The following is a 25,936-nucleotide window of genomic DNA, read 5'->3' on the forward strand; positions in this document are numbered from 1 at the left end:
GAAAATATTGAGGATAAAATAGAAAATATTGAGGATACAATAGAAAAAATTGAGGATACAATAGAAAAAATTGAGGATACAATAGAAAAAATTGAGGATAAAATAGGAAATATTGAGAATAAAATAGAAAAACTTGAGGATAAAATAGGAAATATTGAGAATAAAATAGGAAATATTGAGGATAAAATGGGAGATATGGAAGATAAAATAGGAAAAATTGAGGAAAAAATGCAAGCCCAATTAGAAGATCTAAAATGTTTCTTACAGGATCAATGGGCAAACACCCACTCTACCAGAAACAGACCTGTTTCTGAACCTTTGAATGAGGAAATTTCCTTCCCTGAAATAGAGATGGACAACACCTTCCCTATAGCCCAGTTAACAGATTGCTTCTCTCGTGCAGTGCAAATCTTGTCTGAATTTAATCCCCAAAACCCTTCCCCTGCAATCCCAGCTTCTCATGTTCCTTCTCCTACAGAAAACCAAATTCCAATGCAAGGGAGATCTTGTCCTCCTAGAGAAACCTGTCCTTGTCAAACTGACCCACAGGTGCAAAATTCAACTAGAGGCCTGTTTCCTCTAAGAGAAGTACCTGAAATAGGACGAAATGGGGATGTGGTGACTTTAAGACATAGGATACCGTTTACTCCCCAAGAAATAAATGAATTTACACGAAATATCCCCACATATGAACAAGATCCTTTTCTAGTAACAAAAAAGATGGGAGACATATTTTTTCAATATAATCCGTCTTACAAGGACGTTGAGAGCTTACTACAGGCTTTTTTAAGTGAACGTGAAAAAAATAAAATAATTGCTCATGTCAACAAAACCCGGGGGCGTAATGCAGCACATTGGCCATCTCAGGATCCCGAATGGGACTATAATAATCCTGAGGACTATCTACAACTATACCGTTGTAGAGAGGCCATCCTCACAGCCATGAAGGAATGTGCGGACAGTACAGATAAGTGGATGGAACTGGAAAAAATTAAGCAAAAGGAAAACGAAACACCCTCCAGATTTATGGACAGAATTATCGAGTTTGGGGACAGATACTTAGATTGGGACTTAAATAAAGAGAATAGTTTAAGACAAATTAGAAGAATCTTTGTAAATAATTCATGCAAAGTAATTAAAAATTATTTTAAAACACAATGCCCAAGATGGTCAGATATGGACCTTGAAGAATTGCGAAAAACAGCTATATATGTTTTTAAGGGAAACGAAGAAAAGGAGAAAGAGAATAATGATGACATGGAGGAAATGAAGAAAAAAATGAGATGTGTAATAGATAGGATAACTAAATTAGAAAGTGGGCATGATAATGAACCAACGACAATTGCCCCTCTCCAGAAATCCAATTATCAATCCATTACTTGCCACTTCTGTGAGAAGAAGGGCCACAAAATGATGGAATGTAGAACCTTTCTTAAGATGTTTGGAAGGAATACACAGTTTAATAATGGTTTTAGAAATAATAACTATAGAAATTATGATAATGGTTATAGAAACCAGAATTCTAGAAATTATAATAATGACTATGGAAATAACTATAATGAATATAGAAATAAGAACTTTAGAAACCAGAATTATAGAAATAGGAATTGGGAATTTAATGACAATGCCCAAATTGAAGAAAATTTTAATGATAATACTCAACAATATATGAGAAATGGCGCTCGTCCAAAAATTACTCGAGGTGCTAATGATCCTCAGAGAGGTGCCCTTCAGGAGGGTGCCCAGGGAACTTCCCAGTATAATAAAGATGATTCTTCTTAGATTGTATTGATTTTGTTGATATTAATTAACCTTTTTCAGTTTTTTTTTCTCTCCTCTCCAAATAGTAGGAAAGATGAATAAAGAACTTAAGACTATGATTGGCAAATTATGCACTGAGACCCATTTAAAATGGCCTGAAATTCTCCCTCTGGCCCTATTTTATCTTAGAAGCAGGCCTAGAGGAGACTTACATATTTCACCATTTGAGATGCTTTTTGGACATCCGCCTATACAGGCTAAGCCTTTCTCCCCGGCTTATACATCGCTATTAGGGGGAGATATTACTATTGCTTCCTATATACAGGAGTTACAGCACAAACTACGTGAACTTCATGAATCTGGAGCTGCAGTACAAGCTGGACCATTAGACTTTTCTCTGCATGACCTGAACCCAGGAGATAAAGTTTATATCAAGAATTTCAAGCGAACTGGAGCAACTGAACCTTCCTGGGAAGGACCATTCCAAATATTATTAACTACTCCAACATCTATAAAGATTGGAGAAAGAGACTCTTGGATTCACTGCTCACATGTGAAGAAAGCATCTTCTGCTGAGACTGATTGACTCTATCCTATCATATGAATTGTGACTCTATCTTATCATATAAATTGGAGATAATAATCCATAGACAAATGGATGCTTCTTTTTTCTTTCAAGAATATATTGAATTACTGATTTTTTTTCTCATTTTTTGTACTGAAGGTACACATAATTAATATTAATATTTTTTTCCCTGCAGTAATACAAGTTAATATATATACTCTTGCTATAATATCAATATATGCCTAAAAGCTTTAAACTATGGGAACCTGCCATTTATTGATAAAATATTATAGGACTGTGATTAATGTTTGTGTCTGATTCCAGGAAAAGGGATAAAAACAAGGAGCACAGACTAAACCTGAATAGTGCCAATAGAGCACACATGAAATATTAAAGTGAGACTCAAGGTTGCGACGCTTAACTTATGTTTAAGTCGTAGGACTTCCTTGTATCTACACTCCTTTTGAAGTACTCAAACAAGTACAAAGCTTGACTATCATGCTGGCTCCCTATATCCCTGAGGAAAAAATCAGACAAGGGAATGACATTTCCCCATCAAAATAGAATTCTAATTCTTTTCTTCTTATATTATGGCAACTTCCTGTAGTCTTGGCTACAAATGGCTAAATGAAATATTACTGCATTCTGTCCTACATACTTGTGAGATAGAAATTACTTTAAACTGGACCTATACAAGGTCTATTTTGAATTTTTCTTATGTTTTTGATTATTTTTCTATTCTTTTGATAATTGACACATACACCCCCATAACTGAACATTGCATTCTGAGCTAAACTTGATATATTTTTTTTTAAATACTTACTTCAGGGGGGATTGTATTTTAATTTAAAATCTAAGAATTTTTGAATTTTTTTTTTGTTTGAGATTGTATTTTTATAAAAATCCAAGACTTTTGTTTAAGATTTTACTGTTATAAAAAAAAAAAAATTTCAAGGATTTTGATTTTGTTCGAGAAAAGATCTTCAAGAAAGAAGCTTGAAACTTTTATATCCAGAGAATGAACTGTTGCAGAAAGATGCCAAAAACCTACACTTCATCAAGAAGATCAAGAATGAACTTTGGATGTGATTGATTGGACTGAACTTTTGATTGAACATTTATTGTAACATTTATGCCAAAAGGGACTGCCCCTAATTTGGCTTTCTGTCAATGCGCCTAGCAAACATTGGTTTTGCTTTCTTTTCTTTTCTATTTCCTCTCTCACTATTCTAATTTCTCTTAGAAAATTGAATATTGTATATATCTTTAGTTAGAAGTGAATTTAGAACTACAAAATGATTATATTAAATGATCAATGGGGAGACTAGTCTCCCAATGATCATCAGGGGGGATTGTAAACCTCAAAATTCCTTAGACTTATAAATGTTGGAAATTTCACCATTGGGATATTTCATACTTGGAAAATTTCTTACTGAGAGTCTATTGGAATGGGAACTCCATTGGCATGGGAGGTTCCTTCTCTTCCCTTCTTAAGATTACTTTAGGACAGAAACCCTTTGCTGAACAATGGAAAGGACTTTGACCTATGCTTGAGCATAGAACAGGAATTTCTTTGAGTCTTGATTGATTTTAGAATTGATACAATGGAGATACTCCACCCTATTCAGTCCTAATAAGATTGAGTAAGGGCTGCAGCCTAGATCAAAATTTAATTATTCCAATCTCTACCATACTCAAGTTAACAGGATTTAGAAAGGGCTGTAGCAAAGGAGTATAGATTTAATCATTTGAAAATATGACCTTCAACAGACATGTGCAAAAGCCAGAAACCTCTGGGCGGTCCTGGGTTAAGCGAGAGCCTCCATTGACAGGGAAATTGATGAAGAGTGATTGGTAGATGTGAGGACTGAGGGGAGGCAACTTGGATGGTTTCCTTAAAGATAGGAGGGGCTGGAGACTGAAGGAGGGGGAGTTTTTGAGCAGTGTGGTTCCTGGGCTCTGGGGAAGCTTGCTCTGAAGGAAGCTGAAGGTGGGGGCCTCTGAGACTGTTTCTCCATTTTGGACACGTGAGTGAAAGGGACTGATCTCTTTTCTTTGCCCCAGCTATCTAAGGGCTTGGGCCTTTTGGCCCAGCCTAAACAGAAGGGGTATTTAAGCCCTATTCCCTTCTCTCCCCTTTCTCTCTCTATATATATCTCTAATTCCTTTCTTGCTCCTATTGTAATTAAACTCCAAAAAAAGGCTGACGGCTGACTTGAGTTTTTCATTTAGGAATTACATAGCTGATTCCTGGGCGACCTTAAATTAATATATATCAGTCTTTTAAAGTGATTCCCTTGTAACACTTTCCAAAGGAGAATTTTTTGAGCCCTTAACCTTAACCAATACCACCTATAGTTCACGGGATATTACGTGTATAACCCAGGTTGAATTGATTGCCAGCACCAGGAAGGGGGAGGGAAGGAGGTGGGAGTGGGGGGAAACAATTTGGATCATATAACTTCAGAAAACTTATGTGGAAATATATATATATATATAATCCTTACCTTCTGTCTTCGAATCAATACTATGTATTGATTCTAAGGCAGAAGAGAGCAGTAAGATCTAGGCAATGGGGGTTAAGTGACTTGTCCAGGGCCAGATTTGAATACAGGAACTCCCATCTCTAGGACTGGCTTGCAATCCACTGAGCAACCTAGATTGCCCCCTCTATATAGATTTTATTTTTATTTACTTTTATTAGTTAAGTAATTTAGAATATTTTTCCATGTTCATATATTTTTAATGTCAGAAAATACTATTTTCTTATTCATAGCTGCACTCTTTGTGGTGGCAAAAAATTAAAAAATGAGGGGATGCCCTTCAATTGGGGAATGGCTGAACAAATTGTGGTATATGTTGGTGATGGAATACTATTGTGCTCAAAGGAATAATAAAGTGGAGGAATTCCATGGAGACTGGAACAACCTCCAGGAAGTGATGCAGAGCAAAAGGAGAAGAACCAGGAAGTCATTGTACACAGAGACTGATACACTGTGGTACAATCTAACAATGGACTTCTCTACTAGCAGAATGCAATGATCCAGGACAATTCTGAGGGACTTGGGAGAAAGATGCTGTCCACATCCTGAGAAAGATCTGTGGGAGCGGAAACACAGAAGAAAAACAACTGCTTGATCACATGGGTTGGTGGGGATATGATTGGGGATGTAGACTCTAAGTCAACCCAATGCAAATATCAATAATATGGAAATGGGTCTTGACCAATGACATGTAAAACCCAGTGGAATTGTGGGTCAGCTATGGGAGGAGAGGACAGAAAGAATATAAATCTTGTAGCCATGAAAAAATATTCTAAATTAACTAATTAAATAAAAATTTCCAAAAAAATATACTATTTTCCATGGAACATTGGGATACTCTTTGTGCCCACAGGGAAATTGTTTCACTCTAATGAGCCAATAGACATTTATTAAATACCTACTATGTGCTAGAAACTGTCTCTGGGCCAGGAACTAATTACTAGAATCATGTGTCGGCTATGGGAGAGGGAAAGGCGGGAGGGGGGAAGGGGAGGAAAAGAAAATGATCTTTGTTTCCAGTGAATAATGTATAAAAATGACCAAATAAAATAATTTTTAAAATTAAAAAAAAAAAGGCAAAAGACAGTCTCTACTCTCCAAATAATTATGTAGAAGTAAGCTATGTACTGGCAGGATAAGAAATAATTAAGAGGGGGAAGGCACTAAAATGAAGAAGGATTGAGAAAGGCTTTTGTAGAAGATAGGACGTTAGTTGGGATTGAAAGGGAGTGAGGCTTCCATGTACCGATGCAAAGTGAGCAGGACCAGGAGAACATCACACAGGAATAGTAATATCAAAACAATGATCAACTCTGAAAGGAGTAGCTCCTCTGATCAATACATGCTACAAGAGGATTCCAAATGACTAAATGACTTGTGATGAAAAATGCTCTCCACCAATGGAGACCCAATGAACTCAGAGAGCAGACTCAAGCATCCTTCTTGCACTTTCTTATTTTTCTGCCTTTGATTCCCCCTTTTTTGCAATATGACTAATATAGAAATATGTTTTCCAGGGTTTCACCTGGATAACTGGTATATATCGCTTGCCTTCTTAAGGGCGGGCGAGGGAAGGAGAGAATTCAGAACTCAAAATTGTATGAAAAGTAATGTTAAAAAAATAATAAATTTATTTTTTAAAAAGGCAGTCAGCAAAGCAAGTCTTCAAGTTAACCACAGGGGACTCATGATGAAAATGCTCTCCACAGTCAAAGAAGGAATCAGTGGAATCTGAGGCAGATCAAATGCTGCCATCTTCTTATATATTTCCTTGTGAGATTTCTATTGTATGTGTGATGTGTATCTTCTATCACAACATGAGAAAATAGGTATTGCATGAAAGTACAGGTATAACCTATATCAGATTATTTATCATCTAGGAATGGGGGGGATGAGGAAAAGAGGGAAGGAGAAAATCTGGATTTTAAACTGGCAGAAAACACAATTGTAAAAAATTGTTTCTATAGAGAACTGAAAATTTTTATTTTAACTAATTTATTTTCATTTAAATTATAAATTAAAAAGAAATGGAGACCTTTGGAAGCAAAAAAAAAAAAAAGAAGTCAGGAAGATCAGTAGTTAGAGCAGAGGAGAGAACATTCTGGGCATGGGGGACAGACAGAGAAAATGCCCAGAGACCAGAGAGAACGGCCAGAAGGCCAGTCACTATATCAAAGGCTATATGTCAGGCAGTAAGGTGTGAGAAGCCTGGAAAGGTAGGAAGGGGGTAGGCTGTGAAGGGTAGTTTATATTTGCTCCTGGAGGCAATGGGGAGCCACTGGAGTTTATGAGTATGAAGGTGGGGATCAGACCTGTGCTTCAGGGAAATCCTTTGGTAGCTGAATGAATGATGGATTGGAGCTAGTAAGGGTCTGAGGCTGGATTTGAACTCAGGAAGAGGAGTCTTCCTGACTCCAGACTCAGTACCTTATCCAGTGTTTCAACAAGCGGAGATCATCTAAATCTAGGGGTTTGCAAACTTGGCTTTTTAATATATTTTGGCAACTATTTTTCAATATATTGGTTTTCTTTGTAATGTTATGCATTTGTTTGATGCATCTAAAAATATGGCTCTGGGAAAGGATCCATAGGCGTCACCCAAAGGGGCCCAGGTCCCCTAAAAAGATCCAGGACAACCTTCTCCTGGTACAGATGAAGAGCCTGAGGGCACTCTAGACCAGAAGAGCCAACCCTGTGGGTGGGAGGCCACAAGAGGGCCTCAAAATCCCCCACCCAGGCCATAAAATTAGGAAATGCTTAACAGAATGAAAACACAAAGAGAGAGCCTGATCATTCGTCATTTTCTAAATGAATGTGCCACCTGCAGACATCTGTTTCTATTTGAGTTTGATGCCACTATCTTCCCTGCGAGGTATTTCCTGCCACCAAAACTTATCTCAATCTTTCAACACTCAGTACCTACTATGGGCCAGGTGGGCATCTACATGGTACAATCTCTGGAGGCAAGAAGATCAGAGCCTTTGGCACTATCTATGTGACCCTGGGCAAGTCAGTTCACCTCTGCCTCAGTTTCCCCATATGTCAAATGAGTCGGAGAAGGAAAAGACAAGCCCCTCCAGGATTCTTGTCAAAAAAAAAAAAAAACAAAACAAAAACAAAAACCCCAACACAAGTCGGGTCACAAAGAGTCAGGCATCACTGAAATGACTAAACAACATAGCCAGGTCCTACACTAAGTGCTGTGCCTCATTTCCTCTCTCCTAAAGTTAAAAAAAAAAGAAAGAAAGAAATTCTTTTTCTTTTAAAGCCTTACTTTCCATCTTGAAATTGATAGTAAGTTTTGATTCCAAGGCAGAAGAGCGGTAAGGGTGAGGCAATGAGGGTTAAAGGACTTGCCCAGGGTCACCCCACTAGCAAGTGTCTGAGGTCAGATTCAAATCCAGGACCTCCCATTTCTAGCCACCTAGCTGCCCCTCAGCTTCACTCTGCATGTTGTCTTTCCTCATTAAAGTATATGCTCCTTAAGAGCAGAGACTGCTTGTCTAAGTTCTTATTTTTGTATCCTGAGTCCTTAGCACCACCTCGCACACAGTGTTTGACTCAATTTTTATTGCCTAGTCAAGGTTTTGAGTAGGAAGAGATCTCAGAGATCATCTAATTGGCCGCCACCACCTTCTATCTCTCATTTTATAAATAAGGAAACAGACCTAGAGAGCTTTGGATGATTTAGCCAGTCAACCAGGTTACAAGTAAGCAGAGTGAGGATTCACACTCAGGTCCTCCAGGCTCAAAGCAAATGCTCTTTCCACTGCACCACCCACCTTTCTAGTCTAACCTCTATCTGGACAGGAATCCTCTCTTTAACAGCCCCAACAAGTAATCCTCTAGCTTCTTGAATACCTGCAATAACGAGGAGCTCACTACACCATGTGTTAGCCTATTTCATTGTCAACTAGCTCTAATTTCTTAGGATAATCTTTCTCGTCCTGAGAGAAAATGTGTCTTAATATAATTTCCTCTCATTAAAGAGGTTAGCTCTTTGTTCATCTATTCACTCATAAAAAAAATTGTACTAAATTTACTAAAAATTGTATTAAGTTGTATTGAATTATACTAAAATTGTAATAAATTTGTACTAAATTTACTGAAAATTGTACTAAATTTACTAAGATTGTAATAAAATTATACTAAATTTGTGCTAAATTCACTAAAAATTGTATTAAGTTATACTAAATTGTATGAAAATTATAAATTATACTAAAATTGTAATAAATTTGTACTAAATCTGATAAAAATTGTATTGTTATACTAAAATTATAATAAATTTGTACTAGAATTGTAATAAATTGTACTAAAATTATAATAATTTGTACTAAATTGTACTAAAATTGTAATATATTTGTACTAAATTGAAATGAATTTGTACTAAAATTGTACTAAATTATACTAAAATTGTAATATATGTGTACTAAATTTACTAAAAGTTGCACTAAATTGTTCTAAAAAATATTGTACTAAAGGGAGTCATCAGGGAAATTGAGGAAGGAAAAAGAAGGGGTGACTGGGTATGGTGACCCACAGCTCTGACCCCTCTGCTTTGGAAGAGGATAAGGCAGGTGGATCTCTTGAGCTTGGGAGTTCAAGCTGCAGTGGACTATGCCAAACAGATCCTGGTCCTCACTAAGTCAGGTACCAACATGGGGAGCCCTTGGGAGAACAGCCCAGGTTAGAAAGCTGCAGGTCAATGACTTGTGGAAATGGGCCATGAGTAGCCCCTGAACATCTAGCCTGGGTAAGATAAGGAGTCCCAGTCTTTAAAAATAATATTCAGATATATTTTAAAGTTGTTTTTTTTTAATTTATTAAGAAAAAGAAGAGTGGGCTGCTAGCCTGTGGTCATGTCTTCTCCCTGTCTCCCCATTCCCACCCCCCAGCCTTCTCTTCTCCGCTTCCTTCAATCTCTTCTCCCTTTAGTGGGCCATACTCAGGCTCCTCCTCCCTCTCGCCATTCCAGTTCCCCATCACACTCTACCTGTAGAAGTCATCCAAACAGTAGACTTCATTCTGGTCATCCAAAGCAAAGCTCTCATCCCCAATGCGCCGGGAGCACACCACGCACATGAAGCAGTCTGGGTGGAAAGTCTGGCCAAGAGCTCGGATGACGTGTTCTAGGACCACAGCCTGGCACCGGCCACACTTCTCTAGAGTGTCCTGGGGGAAGAAAGCCACAGCCGATGGAGGGGCTGCCTGCTGGGGGCTGCCCCTGAAGAGACAGGAGAAAGAGAAAGGGGGAGAAGAGAACTCTGGGAGTCATAGGATAATAGGACTTAGAGCTAGATTTAGGAATTAAATTTAGATTTAGGAATCTCAACTGATCCTATCATTTTTTTTCTTTTTTAAAACTTTTACTGTATGTCCATACAATGTATTTACTGTCAATACAATGTATTGGTTCTAAAGCAGAAGAGTGCTAAGGGCTAGGCAATGGGAGTCAAAACTTGCCCAGGGTCATACAGCTAGGAAGTATCTGAAGCCAAATTTGAATCCAGAACTTCCTGTCTCTGGGACTGGCTCAATCCACTGAGCCACCGAGCTGCTCCATGTCTCCATTCTTAGAGGAACAGCAAGAGCTAGGTAACTAGGATTAATTAAGTGCCTTTCCCTAGGTCACACAGTGAAGAAGTGTCTAAAATGAAATTTGAACCCAGGTCCTCCTGTCTCCAGACTTGTCCCTCTACTGATCTTATCATTTCAGTTGTAGAAACTGAAGTCCAGGGCTCTATGACTACAAATCCATTCCTCTTTCTACTATGCTACTATTTGGGGTCTATCCTTGGGGGCCCCCAGATTCTGAAAGGGAGGAATGGGATTATTATAAAATTGTATTTTCTACAATAAAGGCAAGTTTCATAACAGCTAACATTTATATAGTGTTTAAGATGTACAAAGCACTTCCCCCCCATTTTTTATCAGCAAAAATCTGCCTTCTTACCCTCATACTCAAACCCTGCCCTGCCATACTTATCTACCTTTTCTATTTCAAGTGATATAAAATAAGAACTTGGAGATATTAATTTAAATCCAACACAACTAAAGAAAAACAAACTCTAGCACAGTTACAAATATGTATAGTCAATCCAAACAAATATCTATGTTGGGCATATCCAAAAAAATTGTCAAATTCTGTACATGGAGTCTATCAGGAGATAAGTATCATGTTTAATTGTGAGTCCTCTGGAATTGTGGGTGGTCATTGCACTTCTCAGAGTTCCTAAGTCTCTCTAAGTTGTTTGCCTTTACAATATTGCTGTTGTTGAATACATTGTACTCTTGGTTCTGCTCACTTTGCCCTGCATCAGTTCATACAAGTCTTCCTGGGTTTCTATAAAACAAGTCCCTTCATTGTTTCTTATAATATAATATGATTCCATCATATTTATGAACTTTTGGGAATTTATTTCTATTTCTATTATATATTATGCACATAATATATAATTTATATTTATTTATAACTTGTTAAGGCATTGCCCAATGGATAGGCTCCCTCTCAGTTTCCCATTCTTTGTTGCCTCAAAAAAAAAGCATTGTGCAGATGGAAAATTTGCAACACCCGAGCTACATTCCCAGCATCCTTTTAAGTTACGTCCTCATTTTGTCTAAGGAGGCTTGGGAGATACATTTGGTGGAGACCCAGCAAGGCCCTTTTTTCAGAGCTTGTGCTTTTGGTAAAGTGCTGCAGGTGGGAGTCTCTGCTCTCTTTGCTCCGCTCACTTGACTGAAAGAACTTTTTTTCCCCTCTTCTCTCTCTTTTGATTTAGGATTAAAAATCCTACATATTTTTAAATAGTAGGAGTATTTATTCATTTTTACTCTTACAGTTTAAATAGTTATATTTGTTATTTCCTTAGTTTGATTTGTTTAGGACTTCCCTTGATCTACCTTCCCTCTAATTCCACTTCCCCTTTCCCTCCTATTTTTCTGTTGAATGAAATGTATTACCCAACCCTTTGTGTGTATGTACATATTCTTCCTTTCTTTAGCCAGTTCAGATGAGCTGTTCCTCCTATCCTTTCCTCTTTGTATGTAGAGCTGTCTGCTTGTTGGTTCAGCAGACTCTTTGTGACCCCATTTTGGGGTTTTCTTGGCAAAGATACTGGAGTGGATTGCCATTTTCTTCTCCATCTCATTTGACAGATGGGGAAACTGAGGCAAATAGGGTTAAGTGACTTGCCCACAATCATACAACTAGTGTTTGAGATCAAATTTGAACTCAGGTCTTCCTGACTCCAGACTCAGCATTGTATGTACTATGGTGCCATCTAGCAGCCTGTTAGTAAATAGGGATCTACTAAAAGAATTATGTGAGCGAATTTTCCTAATCTTTCTCTTCCTTACCCTCCAGATATATTCCTTTTCTCCTCTCTTTCCATTCTTCTCATTGAGCCATAATAAAATACTCCCAGGCCTTACAAAACATAGATTACATCCATAGGTTAAATCATTTGATCCTCATAACAACATACCGCAAAGGAGGAGTCATTATTCAAGGCTGAATTCAAGGCTTCCTTACTACAAGTCCAACATACTTACAATACCTTACTATCTAATAACAAACCCAAACCAAAACAGAGTGGAGGAGGCCAAGGGGAAGACTCTTTGATAGTTTTAGGTGAAGAATCTGAATATCTTTCTCTTTCTTTTCCCTCTTTACTTCTTTCTCTCTTTTTTCTTTTTTGCTCTTTTTCTTTCTTCCTTTGCTTCCTTCCTCCCTTTTTCTTTCTCTTTCTTCCTCTTCTTTCTCATCCCTTCCCTCCCTTCCTCCATTCTTCTCTCTTTTTCTTTCTTCCTCTCCTTCCTTTCCCTTCTTCTCTTTCTCTTTTTCCTTTCTTCCTCTCTTTCATTCTTTCTCTTTCCTTCCTTCCTTTCTCTTCCCATTTCCTCCCTTCCTTTCTCTCTCTATCCCTTTCTCGCTTCTCTTCCTTCCTTTCTTTCTCTCCTTCCTTCCCTTTCTTTCTTCCTCCCTTCATCTCTTTCTTCATTTCTTTCTTCTTTCCTTTCTTTCTCCTTCTTTCTCTCTCCCTCCCTTCCTCCATTCTTCTCTCTTTTTCTTTCTTCCTCTCCTTCCTTTTCCCTTCTTCTCTTTCTCTTTTTCCTTTCTTCACCTCTTTCATTCTTTCTCTTTCCTTCCTTCCTTCCTTTCTCTTCCCATTCCCTCCCTTCCTTTCTCTCTCTATCCCTTCCTCCCTTCTCTTTCTTCCTTCCTTTCTCTCCTTCCTTTCTTCCTCCCTTCTCTTTCTTCCTTTCTTTCTCTTCTTCCTTCCCTTCCTTTCTTTCTCCCTCCCTTTCTTCCTCCCTTCATCTCTTTCTTCTTTCCTTTCTTTCTTTCTCCTTCTTTCTCTCCCTTCCTCCTTCCCTCTCTTCCTCCCTCTCTCTCTTTCTTTTCTTTCTTTTTCCTCCTTTCTCTTCCTCCCTTCCTCCTTCCCCTTCCTCTTTCCCTCTCTTCCTCTCTCTCTTCTTTCTCCTTCCTTCCTTCCTCCCTCTCCTTCTTCCTCTCTATTTCTTTCTTCTTCCCTCCCTTCCTTTCTCTTTCCCTCCCTTCTCTCTCTCTTCCTTCCTTTTTCTCTTTATTTCTTCCTCTCTCCCTCCTTTCTTTTCTTCCTTTCCTTCTTTTTTCTTTCTTTCATTTTTGGCCTATCTTATTTTCTAAACAATCAGAGGGTTTCAGGTTTCAATGATCCCCCAGGAACCATCTAATCAAATCCCTAAAGTGTAGCAGGAATCCTTATCTACAATACAACTGACAAGTGGTTCTGTAGCCTCTTCTGAAAGGATTCTAGGTGTCGGGGACACAGTTTAGGCCAATATAGCCTTAAATTCCTTAAAAATTTTTATTTGAATCTTTACCTTCTATCTTAAAATTGATACTGAATATGGGTTCTAAGCCAGCAGAACAGTAAGGACTAGGCAATTAAGGTTAAGTGATTTGCCAAGGGTCACACAGCTAGGAAGTGTCTGAGGTCAGATTTGAACCCAGAAGCTCCCATCTCTAGACCTGGTTCTCTGTCCATTGACCCAGCCACCCACCTGCCCCTTAAATTCCTTCTTAAAGGGGCCTCTTTTCAGGACCTTTCTAATCCCTTCCTGCCTCTTTCACTTTGAGTTCCTCTAGGGTAATAGGTTCTCCCACCTTTTTCTTCCCTCCTCCCCATCATCCAACCTGTCATGACGAAAGGAAAAAAAAATCTTGGATTTGAGGATGGAAGAACTAGGTTTGAAAACTAGCCCCTGCTATATAACTTCTCTGGACCTCAGTTTCTCCATGTGTAAGAGGAAGGGTTGGAGTCTTATAGAAGCCTCTATTATCCCTAGCAGTTCTAAAGTAATGATTCCATGAGTCCTCTGCCTTTTCCTCCATCTTCATTTCTATAGAAGCCCTCCCAAGGGCTGAACAGGGAATACCTACCTTATAACAGGGTTCACAGAGGGGCCGGCCATCCTTCTGGTAGAAAAGCTGGCCTGCCAGTTGTCGGTTGCAGGCTCGGCATGTGAAACACTGGGCATGGTACTGTCTCTTCATGGCTTCCACAGCCAGCTCCCGGGGGGACACAACTTTGTGGCAGAAGGCACAGATGTCTGGGGGATGGGATACATTGAGAGTCAGGAGCCCATCCTGAGAGAATACAAAACCATTCTCAGCCCACCAGAATGTGGCAAAATTGGGACACTAATACACTGCTTGTAGAGTTGTGAATTGATCCAACCATTCTGGAAGGCAATTTGAAAGTGTGCCCAAAGAACTTTCAAAGACAGCCTGCCCTTTGATTCAGCAGTACTACTACCAGGTTTATACACCAAAGAGATGATAAAAAAAGGTTTTATAAAATTATTCTAATCTGTTCTTTGTGGTGGCAAAAAAAAATGGAAAATTAGGGGGCAGCCCTCGATTGGGGAATGATGATCTGCTTGATTTCTATATGAACTGGAAGAACCTCCATGAACTGATGTGGAGCAAAATGAGCAGAACCAAAAAAACATTGTACACAGAAAGTGAAACATTGTGGAACGATCAAATGTAATCAACTTTGCTACTAATAGCAATGCAATGATACGGGACAACCCTGAGAGACTAATGAGAAAGAATGCTATCCACATCGAGAGAAATAACTCTGGGAGTAGAAATGCAGAAGAAAAACATATGATTTATCAGTTGTTTATATGGGTATAGGATTTGGGGGTTTGGTTGTAAAAGATCACTCTATTACAAAAATGAATAATACAGAAATAGGTATTAAGTGATAACACATGTATAACCCAGTACAATTGCTTGTCAGCTCTGGGAGTGGAGAGAGAAGAGGGGTGAGAGGCAAGAGTCATGTAGCAGGGGGAAAAATTAAATTAAATTAAAAAAAGGAGCAGAGAAACTGACATTGCTCTCAGTATAGAAAAAAAAGATGCTCTTTGTAAGAACAATTCACATTGTAGTGGTGCTTTGTGGGTAAAAAGAATGAATAATCATTAAGAGAGACCCACTAATGTGGAGAGACACAGAGAGAGAACACTGTGTAGTCTAGTGGAAAGACCCCTGAGCTCAATCAGGAGATGTGGCTTCAAATCCTAGCATTGCTACTAGTGTGGGACCTTGGGCAAGTCTGGGCTTTAGGCTCCTCCACTAGAAAATGAAGGAGTTGGACCAGATGATGGCTAAGGTCTCACTTTGGTCTAGGTCTTAGAAATGCACCTAGAGGCTCAAAGCTTTCTTGGTTGAGGTTTGCCTTGCTGTACTTTTTTTAGGGGACAGTGTCATATATTTTTCCAGATTTGAAGAGAATTTATTAGAAAGAGAACCCAGAGGAATTATTGAGATGAAGGGGGCCTTAGAACAGAGAATATCAGGGTTGGGAGAAATCTTAGAACAGAGAATGTCAGAGCTGGAAGGGACATTGGGATAGAGAATGCCAGAGCTGGGGGAAGTCTTAGAACACAGGATGTCAGCTGGGAGGGACTTTAGAACAGAGAATATCAGGGTTGGGAGAAACCTTAGAACAGACAATGTCAGAGCTGGGAGGGAAGTTTAGAATAGAGAATGTCAGACCTGGGAAAGACCTTAGAACAGAGAACGTCAGAGCTGGGGGAAGCCTTGGAACATAATGTCAGAGCTGGGAGGACTCAGAAAACAGAATGTCAGAGCTGGAAAGGAGTCTGGGTATTACCTAATCCAACCCCTTTGTTTTTCAAAAGATAAAACTGAGGGGGCAGCTGGGTAGCTCAGTGGTTTGAGAGCCAGGTCCAGAGATGGGAGGTCCTGGGTTCAAATCTGACCTCAGATACTTCCCAGCTGTGTAATCCTGGGCAAGTCACTTGACCCCCATTGCCCAGCCTTTACCACTCTTCTGCCTTGACACAGTATTGACTCTAAGATGGAGGTTGAGGGTTTAAAAAAAAAAAGGGTAAAACTGAAGCCCAGGGAGAGGAAGGGATTCACTCAAGGTTATGTGACTTTTTGTAGAAAAGACAGAGGTGGAATCTAATTCTCCTAACTTGTCCTTCACAGTGCTAGGAAGCAGAAGTGCTCTTCAGAACTGTACCACACTGTAGCCAACATGGAGAGGTGACAATGACCTCCCCTTCTACTCCCCAAGCCTCTCCTTATTCTCGGTATCTCTGGTTGTCCCAGAACAGAGCAGGAAACTCTTTGGGCCTTGACTAGGAGGGCCATCACTCCTGCCCTCTACCCATGGGGATACCTGTGGACTCCTCCCTTTCTGGGATGCCAGATGACTCTTCAGGAGGTGGTGGCAGCTCTTCCTCTACTCCCTTGAAGTGATTGGGTCTAGGCTTGAGTTGGTGGGGCTCAGTTAGGACCTGTAATAGAGACAAAAAGGAAAAAAAAACTTGAGAGCAGATACTCAGCTCCAATACCAGGAAACATTTTTATGCCCTGCTTTAACCCTCTTCCCATCTTTGCACAGCTCTTGACAATGACAAAGCACATGCATTACTGTAGGGCTCTCATCACAAAGGAGGAAATTTATATTTTATAGATGGGGAAACAGAGGCCCTGGTAGGGGTGGGGAGTCATAGGGCAAATTAGGGACAGAACTAGGACTAGACCTCATGTCTCTCTGCTTTCAGCCCCAGGCTCTTCCCATGATAACACAGATGATTGATTACGTCTAGTTCCCAAGAAATTGCTCAAGATCTTGCTTTCCCCTGAGCCCTTGGCCTTTGGCCTAAGCCTGCCTCAGTAGACAAGTGGGCACTTCTCCTCATTCCATTCCTCAGTTCTCACCAGTCTATGAACAACCAAAAGTGTTTTGGTTATCATAGGATGGCTGGGAAACCAGATGGTTTGTCTCTCCACTGAGGATAAAGCAAGAGAAATGGATTTTGTAGCATCACAGAACAAGCGAAGTCAGAGTTGGAAGGGGCCAACAGGCAGAGAATGTTCAAATTGCAGAATTTCAGCATTAGAAAGGGAGCCAGCAACCAGCTAGGCCAATATCACTGACCAGAGGTCATCCAGGCTTAGCCTGTAGACCTTCTGTGAGGGGGATCCTGATGATTCCACTATGGAACAGCTCTATCAGGAGGAAGGCTTTCCTGGCATCATGCCTAAATCACTCTCTTCCCAGCTTCTTCCCATGGCTCCGTTATGCTGTCTGAGGCCAAGCAGGACAAGAAATACTTTTAAGATAGTTTTAAGAGGGCTCTGAGCACAACATCAGAGCTCGAAGAGATCTTCTAAAAGAGGTTCTAAAGCCGGGTCCAAAGGTGAGGGTTATATAATGATAGAGTCCAGAACTTGGATGGGGGGAAAATCATCTTTTTTTAAATGAAATTTGTTTTTATTTCTTTCTGTTTTGAATTTAAAACCAATAACTAAAACATTGTTCTGGAAATGGCCCGATCTATGACCAAAAAGATTACATAGAACAAAAAATGGTGGAACTGAGAGGGTCCTGAGAATGCAGAATGTCAGAGCTTAGAGGCCCTTTAGAACAGGGAATGTCAGAGCCCTAAGAACACAGAATAGTTGAGCTGGGAGAGGCCTTAGAACACAGGATGTCAGAGCTGGGAGAGAGCTTAGAACATAGAATGTCTGAGCTTAGAGAGACCTTAAAACAGAGAATGTCAGAGCTGGGAGAGACCTTAGAACAGACAATGTCAGAGCTGGGAGAGACCTTAGAACAGAGAATGTTAGAGCTGGGAGAGACCTTAGAACAGAGAATGTCAGAGCTGGGAGAGACCTTAGAACAGAGAATGTCAGAGCTGGGAGAGAGCTTAGAACACAGAATGTCAGAGCTGGGAGAGAGCTTAGAACAGAGAATGTCAGAGCTGGGAGAGACCTTAGAACAGAGAATGTTAGAGCTGGGAGGGACCTAAGAATGGAGAATATGAGAACTGGGAAAGTCTCTTAGAAATATATATATATTTTTTACAACCACCTCATTTGCAGATGAAGAAACAGAGAGTTCCTCTTCTGCATAAGAAATTCAGGGGAGATAGAAGAAATGTCTTCCAAATAGCCAGGGTTATTGTATAATGGAAAGAGGTCTGAACAAAGAGTTAAGTGGCTTTGAGTCACTATATACATTTATGAATTATGTGGGCAAGTAATTTCATGTCTTGGCCTCAGTTTCTTCATCTGTTAAATTGGGATAAAAATATTTGTACCAGCACCACTTTTACTGGGCTATTTTAAGTATGAAATAAAATAAGGCTAGATACTGCTTGGTTAGCAGAAAATGCTCAGGCAATGTGCACTGTTTGTTGTCATCATTATGATTCTTATTACTACTCTCATCACTATGACTGTTGTGACTCTTATTATTAGATATTGGAAAGGATGAAGAGGAAGAACATGGGCTCCTTTTCTTTGGGGTCTTTAAAAATATATCTTCTTCCATTTATGATGCAGTTGGTGCTTCCTAGAGTTTAAGGAATGACTCTAATAGTCTCCAAGGCCAAGGATTTCTCTTCTTTTTTTAGGCCTCTGCCCAGCATTCCCCATTCCCCAATAAGGTTACAAGGAGGCAGAGAGGCTGCTATACTTTTTTGGGGGGTTACAGGAACCAGTACCTGTGGTGGGGGAGGGGGAGGGGCCACATGCAGCTGCTGGAGATTTTCTGAGAGCAAATTCCCGTCCTGGGCCAGGCAGTCCTCATCTGGTGGGAGCAGGAAGGCTGGAGGGGGTGGTGGAGGTGGAAGGAGATCCAGGTCAGGGAAGTTGTCCTCAGGATCTGGGGCTGGAGGAGGAAGGGAGGACCCTGAACATAGAAGAAAGAACAAGATGGAGACCAAGATGGGAACTTCTGGTGAAATCATGAAGGTGCCATTTGTCTTAGATACTCCCTCATGCCATCAAGACCTACCTTGGTACTGGCAGCATTCAGCCCTCAGACCTCTTAGTCTTTCCCATAAAATCCCACTCCCCAAATCCAATCTTCTCAGAGTCCTGCCCTCTGAACAGCTAATCTAAAGAGATGATGCCATTTTAGAACATAGAATGTCATAGCTAGAAAAGATATTAGAACACAGAATGTCAGAGCTGGGAGAGTCCTTAGAACAGAGAATGTCAGAGCTGAGAGAGAGTTTAGAACAAAGAATGTCAGATCTGGGAAGATCCTTAGAACATAGAATGTCAGAGCTTGGAGAGACCTTAGAACAGAGAATGTCAGGGCTGGGAAGAACTTGGAACAGAGAATGTTGGAGTTAGGAGGGCCCATAGAGATTTCATGAAGGAGGGAACCAGGGCTCAGAGCACTGAATTGGAGGGACTTGCCCAAGATTACCCAAAATCTTGGTGGTATCTGAAAACTGAAGGGGGAGGCAGTGGTCCCCTGAAATCCTGCCTCTTAGTCATTGCTGTGTCTCTCCAGGTCTTGAGAGGCTCTAAGGATAGGGGGATGGAGAAGGATGAGCAGGATTAAGTTAGTGGTCAGCCAGCAGCAATTCTCAACCTCCTTCTTTTGTTTGCTAACAATTATCCCGGTGTAATTAACACCAGGGAGCCATCCCCACAACCACACGCCCAGCATCTGCCAGGTTGCCACAACAATGGTGGATAATTGCTGTGGGAACAAATGCCAGCGGGTGAATGGATCACTAGTTTTAACTCCTAAGCCTGACAGATGGGATGTACTGGGAAATCACAGAGCTGGCGTGGAGAGAGCCACCCAGGCAGACTTCTGGGGCTTGGGTTAGTGCCAGTCTCAAAGCAGGGTCAGGCTGTCCCAAAGGGGCACAGGGCTTTTTGCCTCTTGAGCTGCACTGCTTTAGGGGCCTCGGAGGGAGGGAGGGAGCAGGAGCTGGCTCCCAAGTTCTACCCCTGTTTTCATGACAACTAGGAATGTCACCGCTACCCTACGCAGCCCAGCTCCTCCCCCAAATCCTCTCCCCCACTAGGAATTCCCAGTCAGTTTATAGGATCACAGGTTTAGGAACCTCAGGGGCCATCTGGGCCATCCCTGTCATTTTACAGATGAGGAAACTGAGGCCCACTGAGGTAATGTATTTGCCCAAGGTCACCTAAGTAGTAAACATTAGAGATGGGTCTGAATCTCAGGTCTTCTCTGACTTGAGAGCCATCAACCTCTTCATTGTAACAGATCATTGAATTTAGAGTCAGAAACGAGACCTTAGAGAACACTGAGTGCATGGGCCTCATTTTACAGATGGAGAAACTGAGGCCCAGAAATAAGAAGGGACTTGACCAGGGTTATGCAGCTAAATTACTTAACCTTTTAAAATAATCTGGCTTTGAATGAAAGGCAGGGAAAGGAAATTCAAAACTATTTTATAAGCCTCCAAATGAACCTCCCTGCATCAGGTCTCTAGGCCTCTAGATGGTGCCATAGTGTACAGAGGACTGGGTTTGGAACCAGGAAGACCTGAGTTCAAATCTAGACTCAGACACTAGCTATGTGACCCTGGGTATGACCTGTTTACCTCAACTCCCCAATCTGTAAAATCAAGATGATAATAATCACACCTTCTTCCCATGACTTGTTGTATGGTTCAAATTTACAGCATTTTGCAAACCTTGAAGTGCTACAGAAATATTAACTATTATTATTATTAATAATAATTGAAATAGATTCACAGACTAAATGGCTAAATGAATGTATTAGTCTTACTAAGTATCACAGAGAAAGAGGACTTGATTTGGAACTGAGAGTTGTCGTTTTGTCAAGACTGACTCATGATGACCTCATGTGGGTTTTTTTGGCAAAGGTACTAGAGTGGGGGCAGCTAGGTGGTGTAGTGGTTAGAGAACCAGATCTGGAATCAGGAGGATCTTCACTCAAATCTGGCCTCCCATACTTCCTAGCTGTGTGATCCTATGAAAGTCACTTAGCCCCAACTGCCTAGCCCTTACTGCTCTTCTGTCTTAGAACTGATACAAAGATAGAAGGTAAGGGTTTAGGGGAGAAAATACTACTTTCCCTCCAAAAAGGTACTGGAATGGTTTGCCATTTCCTTTTCCAGCTCATTCTGTAGATGAGGAAACTGAGGCCAACACGATTAAGTGACTCGCCCAGGGTCACACAGCTAGGAAAGTGTTTGGGGATGAATTTGAATTTATGAAGATAATTCCAAGCCTAGTGCTCCATCATCCACTGTGCTACCTCCATTCAAACTCTGCATGTAACACCTTTACTAGCAAGTTGTGACTATGGTCAAGTCCTTTATGTTCTAAGGCTCAGTTGTCTCCGTTGTAAAAGGAGGATGAGAATAGTTCACTCCTTCTTCATAAGGTTGTTGCAACAATCAAACAAGAGCATCCAAAGTATTTTTGAAACCTTCAAGCACTATCTACAGGCAAATTATTCTGGCTCCTGTTAAAGGGAAATGAGCAGGAGCAGGAGATCCTACAGGGCAGAGAGTTTCTTTTTCTGGGTGAGACCATTAAGCAGCCAGGAGGATTTTCTGTTTGGTTCTTCTGAGGTGTATCCAGAGCGCCAGCTACTCCCTCTCCTGTGGCTTTCCTTGATATTCTGCCTATCCCTGCTGCTGCTGCTGCTGCTGCTGAAGAGTGATTTTCAGCAGAGCTGTTCAAGACTCAGAAGGACAACTGTCAGTGAGACTTTCCTCTGAACCCCGTTCCTGTTATCTTCATTTCCTTCCCAATTTATATATTAACTAAGGGGTTTAATTTAACTAGTTGTAGGAGATAGATTTATAGGTAGAGAAGTGGTAGGCAGTGTAAGATAACAACTTGATTTGGGGTTTAGATAAATTGTCCCAACTCCCTTCCCTTCCCTTGAAATTGTTATTTTGTTATAATTGTAGGTTTTATCCATTATTTTAATATACTTATTTCACTACAGAGGAGAGGGATGGGGATGGGGATGGAGATGGGGCTGGAGACATAGAAGCTGCTGTCTGATTTCCCGAAGGTGTTGCCCGAAGAAGTGGCTTCTGCTGACAATTGCTAGGGATGGTTTGGTCAGGATAAGCACAAATATACCGACCTTCCCATGCCCACCTACATACACATATCAGGAGAATTTCTCTCTCATATACTGTATTTATTCCTATCTATTAGGGAGAATTACGGTGTATTCCTGTGTCTGCTGCTTTTTCCATTTTCCTTTTCCTTGGGAATCCCAATGAATGGCTTCCTTTTTAACAGAATTTGGTCCATAAGTGGAAGGGAGAAGGGTTTTTTGGGTGCAAACTCCACCTGTCCGTTTGGAGAAGGGCTGAGGGTCTGATGGACCCCATCCTCATTAGCTATCACCAATTAGAAAGGTTCAGGATGTTCAAGGGATAGGTAGCTGGCCCAGGAGTTTCTGTGGGTCTCATGATGGTTGAGAAAGTCATTAGGATGTCCTGACCATCCATTAATAAATTATTTTGAAATTAAGGAAAATCAGTCTTTCAAGATAATTTGAATCACCACAACACACAAACACAACTTAGCACATCCCCAAAGAGCTCTCCAAGCTGGGACTCTGAGGAAGGAGAATCTGTCCTCCAGACCTCCTCTCCCCAACAGCTGCAGCTCCTGGCTCCATCACAGGCATTTTCTGCTCTGGTGTCTGTGGGATTGAACAGCTGCTCAAGCTGGGCTCAGAGATTCTGCTGGGGGACAGGAGAGCCAGAAGGGAGAAGACCGCCTGCCCAGGGGTCCCGAGGAAAGCCAGGGAGCAGCTGCTCTCTCAAGAAAGTCTTTGCCAAACTATTCTCCCTGTCTTTCTCCCAGCTGCTATGCTATGTGCCCATCTCGGTCTCAGACTCTTTCTTTCTTTTTGAGGCAAACAAGGTTAAGTGATTTCCCTAGGGTCACACAACCAGTAAGAGGCTGAGGCTGGACTTGAATTCAGGTCTTCCAGGCTTCAAGCCTAACACTCTATCCACTATACAACCAGTTGCTCTATTCCCAGATTATTTCTCCTTGGTTCTTCCAAACTGGACCCCTTCCCTTTGACTTAGCCTTTTCTAGAATGGGGAGGGAAAAGACAACTGACGGATGTCTCCAACATCCTGGGAAGGTGGAATATCCAAGAAACACAGAATAATGGAATTCCAGAGTTGGTGAGAACCCATCCAGCTTTGACTTAGCCTTTTCTAGAATGGGGAGGGAAAAGACAACTGAAGGATGTCTCCAACACCCTGGGAGGGTGGAATATCCAAGAAACACAGAATAATGGAATTCCAGAGTTGGTGAGAACCCATCTAGACACAGTCATGTTGTTGTTTAGTTGTGTCTGACTCTCCATGACTTTATTTGGGGTTTTCTTGGCAAAGATATTGCAGTGGTTTACTATTTCCTTCTCCAGCTCATTTTACAAATGAGGAAACCGAGGCAAACAGGATTAAGTGACTTGCCCAGGGTCACACTGCTAGAAAATGTCTGAGACTAGATTTGAACTTATTAAGATGAGTCTTTTGTCTTCAGACTTTGGGCTCTATTCACTGTGCCATCTAGCTGCTCACAGATGAAGAGACTGGGGCCCAAAAAGGCTAAGTGGATGACCCTGAAGTTGCACAGTTAGTGGCTGGTGAGTGCTGCCCAACCTTGCATGAGTGTAAGAAGATAAAATTTAATAGAGTTAAAGTGTAAAGTCTTACAGTTGGATTAAAGAAATTCACTTTACAAGGACAAGACTGGGAAGACATGGCCATAGGAGTGTTCTAGTTGTAAGATTTAAATCAATATCAATAACTCCAAGTATTCATTTTATAAGGTTTATTAATAATCACTTGAAGCAGAAGGAATAAAAAAGAAATTGAAGTGTAAAAGCTAATTATCTAACAAAAATAAGACCACGTGAGTAAATTCTCCACAGAGAGAGGTGGGGTTGACCAGAACTTTATCCTACCTATCCTCAGTGTGAAGTCGCAAATGGGATGCTGGGTAGGAGAGTTCTGGGGAGCAAAATTCTAATTACACATAGTAAATGTTTAACAACAACAACAAATATGCAAGGGGGAAGCTAAGTGTCTCAGTGGATTAAGAGCCAGGTCCAGAGACTGAATGTATTGATCTCAGACACTTCCTAGCTGTGTGACCCTGGGCATATCATTTAACTCTGTTTGCCTCAGTTTCCTCATCTGTAAAATGAGCTGGCAAACCACTCCTCTATCTTTGCCAAGAACTCCCCAAATTGGGTCATGGAGAGTCGGACACAACTGAAATGACTGAACAACAATAACAACTCATCTATAAAATTAAGGGGTTCAGTGATTTCTAAGAGCCCTTCCTATTATGACTTTCACAAGATGTTGTAAACTTGGAGCCAGAAAGGGCTGGATTCCAAAAATCTGTAAAATGGGGGATGAGAATAATTCATTCCCTCCCTCGTAAGGTTGTTGTGAGGACCAAATAGTAGAGCTTCATAAAGGGCTATATGCAAGTTATTCTTATTACAGAGGATGGGGCTGAGAGGAGAGTTTGGGATCAACCAAGGTCCTAAAGGGGTTGTTTGTTCCTTCTCCCCCAGAAATACTTTTGTAGGTATTTTTTTCCTATATAAATGTTGTCTTTTCTCATTAGAATGTAAGCTTCTTGAGGGAAGCTACTTCTTGTTTCTGTCACTGAACACATAGTAATGCTATATAAATAGTAACTATTATTATATTTATAAAGCACTCATTGTATTATTTGGCATATAGTAGGTGCTTAATAATTGCTTGTTAAGGAAGTCGGCCACCTCTTTGCTAGGAGCCACAGGAGTGAAGGGGGAGGACAGGCATATGGTGAGTGGCAAGCTCAGATGAGACAACCAATCGTGATAATGTGCCTTTGCTTTCCCCAACCTGCTTTTATTATTTAATAAATAATTAAGAATTCAAAAATAAATGCTCATTACCTTCCTTACTGTCCTAAACTGGCAAAGTGGGGGATGATGGGTATGAATGTTGCCTCTGTTGTGATATTGACTGTTAGGATAGGATTTTGGATAAATTGCAAACCTTTCCATCCTTTACCACATGACACAGCTCTGATTTTACCTAATTGTGTTTCCCCCCCTTTTTTACCAAGGAAAGGGTGGCGGTGGTTGTTGTTGGAGCAGGTAAATGGAAAAATAGACAGAGAAGACTCATCTTCCTGAATTCACATCTGGCCTCAGACACTTACTAGCTGTGTGACCTTGGGCAAGTCACTTCACCCTAGTAGCCTCAGTTTTCTCATCTGCAAAATGAGTTGGAGAAGGGACTGGAAAACTACTTGGGGGGGGGGGAAGGCGCATACCCTTTAAAATAACTGTGATATAAAAATAAAAGATATAAATAAAGCTTTAAAAAGCAATAAAGACAAATGCAACAAGCACCATGAAAGTGTCGCTGAAACATAGACAAATAGATAAAAGGGAACAGAAGAAAATTTGGAAGGAAGTGCAGACAGGGAGGGAAGTTTTGAGAAAACCATGTGAAATGTATTCTGCACCTTTTCTAAGAGCAAGTAGTAAGAAACTGGCTTGCAGTTTTGTGCTCTGCTTTATTCATAGAGCTAAGCTACTTCATGCTTCCCCCCAAAGTGCCTTTTGGGTATTTAAGAGCAAAATAAAAAATCCCCAAATGACCTGACAATGTTAAATGAAGACACCCCTCCGTAGAGCATAAACGCTTGAGGACAAGGACTGTTTCCCGTGTTCTG

The 25,936-nt window shown here is 40.7% G+C and overlaps 1 protein-coding gene across 3 annotated transcripts in view; it reads right to left on the reverse strand.

The window, feature by feature from the left end:
* The window catches only part of FBLIM1 (filamin binding LIM protein 1), a 46,667-nt gene that overhangs the window by 9,390 nt on the left and 11,341 nt on the right, over positions 1-25,936 (reverse strand). For all 3 annotated transcript variants that reach the window (XM_056795732.1, XM_056795733.1, XM_056795734.1), the window contains exons 4-7: positions 18,910-19,097; positions 16,575-16,692; positions 14,294-14,463; positions 9,863-10,041 (exon numbers count right to left, since the gene is read on the reverse strand). In XM_056795732.1, coding sequence (XP_056651710.1) covers positions 9,863-10,041; positions 14,294-14,463; positions 16,575-16,692; positions 18,910-19,097 — 655 coding nt within the window. The remainder of the gene's footprint in view (positions 1-9,862; positions 10,042-14,293; positions 14,464-16,574; positions 16,693-18,909; positions 19,098-25,936) is intronic.

Source organism: Monodelphis domestica, chromosome 4 (assembly GCF_027887165.1).
Source record: "Monodelphis domestica isolate mMonDom1 chromosome 4, mMonDom1.pri, whole genome shotgun sequence".
Lineage (NCBI taxonomy): Eukaryota > Metazoa > Chordata > Mammalia > Didelphimorphia > Didelphidae > Monodelphis > Monodelphis domestica.